At 35.1% G+C, this 5,319-nt stretch overlaps 1 protein-coding gene across 1 annotated transcript; it reads right to left on the bottom strand.

Moving 5' to 3' along the window:
* Positions 1–338: 338 nt before the first annotated feature.
* LOC125220234 (SWI/SNF complex subunit SWI3A) lies at positions 339–3,965 on the bottom strand. The gene is made up of 7 exons (XM_048122400.1): positions 3,866–3,965; positions 3,106–3,734; positions 1,652–2,128; positions 1,205–1,371; positions 1,062–1,117; positions 779–942; positions 339–676 (listed from the first exon to the last, which is right to left on the bottom strand). The coding sequence occupies exons 1-7, from the start codon at positions 3,915–3,917 to the stop codon at positions 512–514; spliced, it is 1,710 nt and encodes a 569-aa protein (XP_047978357.1). The 5' UTR covers positions 3,918–3,965; the 3' UTR covers positions 339–511.
* Positions 3,966–5,319: the final 1,354 nt, after the last annotated feature.

Here is a 5,319-nt window from a genome sequence, read left to right on the forward strand (position 1 = left end):
GACATTAAACTGCTACTTGATAATTACGAAATTTAAAAATAAAAAAAAATTGACATCAGAACATATGCAAGTGATATCTAGTTAGAATCATTATAAAATTATCTTTAATTTGATATATTTTGTATAAAAAATAATATAAATTGGTATAGTTATAATCATTTTAAATTTTAAGATATTTTTTAAAAGTTAGTTATAACTAACTTTTTATTAATCAACATTATTTATGCATTGTATTGATATTCGTGGATGATCTTATACCTTGATTCAATGATTGATTATCGATTATTTAGTTGTAGATATCAACTTAAGAGTGAGTTAGCAATATAACACATCTTATATGAAAAATAGATTAATGTGAATATATTCATTCAATTTAGAGTTAAATATTGAATGCCACTAGGGTTTACAAATCGTGCATTTACTTAGCTTTTTATCAATCAATTAGTAGAACTAATGTATAACAACAAATACAGGCAAATGTGAAAGAGAATCTGTTTGTAACTTGGTCAAGTTATGCTCCTTTTGATCTGGGTATACCAGCATCGAACGCCCTTTGTAACACGTCCAGTCTCTCCATGATGAGAGATTGCTCGGCTTCTTCAAGTTGGGTGTTTTCGTTTTCCATAATTAACTCGAGATCTTCAAAATGCTTCACCTTGTCCTGCAGTTTCTTGAGCTGCAACAATTTATAAAACAAACATGTCAAATAAATTTCTTTCATACTTCAGAATCCTAGTTTTAAAGTCAGATGCTTTGTGATTTATCTCAAGAATAAAACCTGAGTCTCAATCATAATAGCAACCAAGTTTCTAATCTCTTTCTCCTCCTTATCAGCCAACATCTTTGCATTTGCAGCAGCTACACCAAGTGCTGTTGCAGTTGCAGCCCGCGTTTTCAAATTTAGTGGTATTATATTCTTCACAGATGATATCCCCCCAATTTCTGCAAAAAATTGTCATATATTTGGTATATCAACAACAGCTCCATAAGTTCTGATGAACGGAGGTAATACAGATTAAGAAGAGCGTGATTGGAATCAAATAAAATGTAACTCTTTATACCTGATTGATTGGGGTTTTTATCTTCTTCTGCATTATCAGCATCGCAATCTGCGTCTCTGATGAGTAGAAACAAGTTTAATCTGACTTTAATATTCAATACTTTATCTGAAGATGTAAGACCTGACAGAAAATTAGACACATACCTCTCAGGATTACTGGCTTCAGGGGAGGCTATTGAGTCAAAAAATTTGCCATCATTGTCGTCAAATAGCTCTCTTGAACACTGGTTCTCGTAGCAAAGGGAAGTAACAGCAGCATCAGCTGCCGAAGCTGTGATATGTGGATCCAACATCGTGGAAATGCGAGTTACCTGGTGGACTAGATGTCAAAAGCCAACACAGACACAAATAACAACAAACTTGACAATAGCTTAGTAAAGAGGGAATCAGATCATAACAAGCAGTATAATTAAATGCGAGTTACCCCAGAACACTACACGGCTATTTAATTCTTCAAAAAGATTAAATGCAATCTCATCATTGTCAAGCAGTATAAGTTATGATTTTCAGAATGGTTGATATGAAAAACTTGACGTCAATAGACCAACACCAAACAACATATACAGCTTTTCGTAGAAGTTGATTAAGCACCTGTTTCATCATATAATTTCCAGCATCAGAAGTTGGTCCAGTGCACACTCGTTTCCTTGGAGGACCTTCGCAATTGGCATCTCCGTTCTGCTGATCCTTATTCTGAACCTCGGAGCTTTGTTCCTCAGCCTTCACAGATTCTAGTGATTCACTAGAAGGTACCAGTGCTTGTTTGCCATCACCAATTATATCCAATAATCCACCCTTTCTAAGACCAGCCCCCAACATAAGATCGCCAAATGGCAGCTGCATAAGCTTTGAGATGCATTCCAGTTTACTTTTCGTCTGAACATTCTTAGAAACAAGATCCCAGTCATCTCCATGCTTTAAGATAGATTCTAAAAGAAGTAGAGTTTCCTCCTCTGTCCAGCCAACTGCCTGATTAACAGTATCTTTTAACTTGAAGTCATCTGCCGATTTTTCCTTCTCATAATTCCCACTTTCGAAGCATTTTTCACAAAGAATAAAACTTGCCTCCTGATACAGGCAAAACAGAAAGAAATGGTGATTTTGAAGAAGTGCAAGTCATCACATATTACCTGTATGTCTCTTTTTTGGGTTTACTTCAGCATCTAAGATGCAAACTAACACTACAACCTATCTTCAACAGATAGCTACATATTAACACTAAGCAATTGTTATTTTCTAGAATCACTGCATAATATGCCCTTTTTACCAGGTATATTTTCTAAAACCTATGCATAAGTGTAAATGTGTGTACGCGCGGACAAAGCAAGATGTTGTAGAAAGGAAAGCAAGCAAGAAGAAACATCTCATTTAACAAAACAAGAAGAACCGTCAACCTCTTTAAAATGACCCTATGGAGCATTTGAAGTAACAATTGGAGTGAAGTGGAAACAGACATAGCTACCCGTGGCAGTTCAGGCCATAGCTATCCAAATTGTACTTAACACCCATAAATTTTGTTAAAACAGACAGATTGAATCTGAGAATTTCCAAATCACATAATTTAGAGGGTTCCAAGCTTTAATATAATCATAACTTTTCTTATTATAAATTGGAAAGAACAAATTAATAGGAGAGAGACTGGTGATTGATAGGAGGGATACATGATAAATTCATTCAGCCAGCTGAAGAGACAAGGTATATGCTTTGGCTTTAGTGTTAAGGAGTTAGAATAACTCATTTGCAAGTACTCAAAATCATCATAAACCAATTAGTTACATAGAGGATGCTTATCTGTTTCCTAGGCATCAAATTAAAGGTATGTAATTCAACTTGAGCAAGAATTCAAGGCAACAATCCTTTGTCATGGATGGCATATAAACAGTAAGGCATACAAAGTTTCTCTTAAAATGATATTATAACGTACATACATGAAAAAACAGAAACATTGCACTTTTCCTGAATCCTGATTGACTAGTTCAGATAGTAAGTTCGATATTCTGTAACAAGAAAACACAACTTGAAAGGTATAGGCATAGCTACGGTACCTTCGTATACTCATACTGTTTAGAATCACAATTGTCTTTACAATTCCCACACACCACACCACCCTTGTTCCTCTCCTCCTGCAACATCAACTCCCCATAAACATCCGAATAAGAGGCCAACGGCGGCCACTTAAACCCACTTTCTCCCACCTCCCCAACAACCCCGCCGCCATCCCCTCCCACAGAAGGAGGCGGTTGGGGCGGCGCCACTAGCGGTTTCATGGAATTGGGCGCTGCCACCACTCTCACCCCATGAGGAGCACCTTCTTCAACCTTCATCCGCCCCTTCCAATCCCCCTCCCTCTCCTCCTCCTCATCCCCAAACGACGCCGTTCCAGAGCCCCCCTCACGACTATTTCCCCCCACATCACTACCAGAAACGTTGAAATTAATGAGACCCCATTTCTCCAAAAACGTAAAAACTTTCTGGAGAACGCTGATGTCGCCTACTAGCGACTTCCGGACCTCGGTGAAAGTGAGCTTTCTGGAAGGGTCCTCTCTGTATTTGGTGATGATGAAGTCCCTGTACTCTTTGTAGATTCTGGGCGTTCTGGTGATTGAGCTGCCGTCGAAGAATTCGCGCAGAGAAAACTTCTCGACTTCGTGAATGTTAATCCAAGAGAACCAACCTGTTTTTTTCGATAAATCAAGAAATAAAAAAACACAGATTTCAAGATTAGGGCTAATGAAGTGCGAAATTGTAGTCGTGTGTGCTATAACTATGGAGAGATGGGGGGATGGTGGATTCATGGATACTTACTGGAGTAGCTGGGAATGGTGTAGAGCTCCAACTCTGGAGTGATTCTTTCCATGGCGAAGCAAGATTGAATTTTGGGGTTATAGGTCTTGTTTTTGGGGGTTTAAAATGTGTTCAGAAGCAAATATCGATTTTGCCCTTAAAACAGTATATACTCCATTAAAGATCTTAATAAAATAAATTATGCTAAATTTCTTTTATTTTAACGTTATAAATTTAAATTTTAGTTTTCTTAAGAGTATTGCTCAAAATTGGTCCTGAACATATGCCTCATTTTTGTCATAAACTTTATCTTTTGAATTTTTTGATTTTGTACATTTCAAATCGGATTACAATTGGTCATCTGCTAACAATTCCGTTAATATTTAACAGGCAACAATTTTAATCAAAATTTAGACCAATTTAAATAATTTTTAACTATTTAATCATCAAAATTATTTTTTTAAATAAAATCATAAATCATCAAGCTGGCGATTGAGAACCAAGAAACCTCTGTTTGTGAAGTCTTAGCCTAAAAACAAGAGAATCATGGTAAACTAATGCTCAAATTTTCTTTTTTTTTGGATATTTGTAGCTCCATTTTTTGTTGAGCATAAGTTGTGTGATTGAACAGGGTGGTGATGAGGAAGAGAACAGATGGCCGCCATGTGCCAAATTCGCAAGAATTGATTGAGAGTTAAACCGTATTCGAAAGCAAATCCAATCTCTAACTTTTTTTCTATGCACAGTTTAATTTGATACTTATCCGAGCATAATTTTAGTTAATACAACAACAAAATTAGATTCTTCTAAAAAATTGTTTATTATTAAAAATATGTCCTATCACGTGTTTAAGAATACAGGTACGAAATATGATTCCTGATATACTATATCACGTGTTTGGAAACATTAAAAAAAAAATTTGTTAGAGTTATCAATTTACAGTGTTGAATAATTTAATTTTAATTAATTAACTAATATAAAAACCAAAGCAAGCTTTTCTTTAACTAAATATTAGAGTTTTTAATTAAGCTTATTATTACTAATTTTAAAATTATACTAAAATTTATTTAGCGAAATAATAAAGGTAAGAGATATTGCCACCTAATATCTTGTAATTTTCAGAAAGTTGAATTTTTCCCACGAACTTTGAAATTGACAAATAATTAATATCACGAACTTTACCTCGAGTTTGTTATTTTTCACCAATAAAAAAATTCCCGCAACTAACATCATGATACGGATTTTTTTCTTAATTTCTCGACAACAACTTTGAGAGTTTCAAGATTTTCAATCTTTGAGAATAGTTTTTCTTGAAGCACACCCTCCAAATTTGTTCTTCAATGTATTAATATAGCCGGACTTTTTTCATTAGTGGGAAATAACAGACTCGGGGTAAAGTTCGTGGATATTATTTGTCAATTTCAAAATTTGTGGAAAAAATCTAACTTTTTGAAAGTTCCATGATATTAGGTGCC

This window comes from Salvia hispanica, chromosome 1 (genome assembly GCF_023119035.1).
Source record: "Salvia hispanica cultivar TCC Black 2014 chromosome 1, UniMelb_Shisp_WGS_1.0, whole genome shotgun sequence".
In the NCBI taxonomy this organism is placed as follows: Eukaryota; Viridiplantae; Streptophyta; class Magnoliopsida; order Lamiales; family Lamiaceae; genus Salvia; species Salvia hispanica.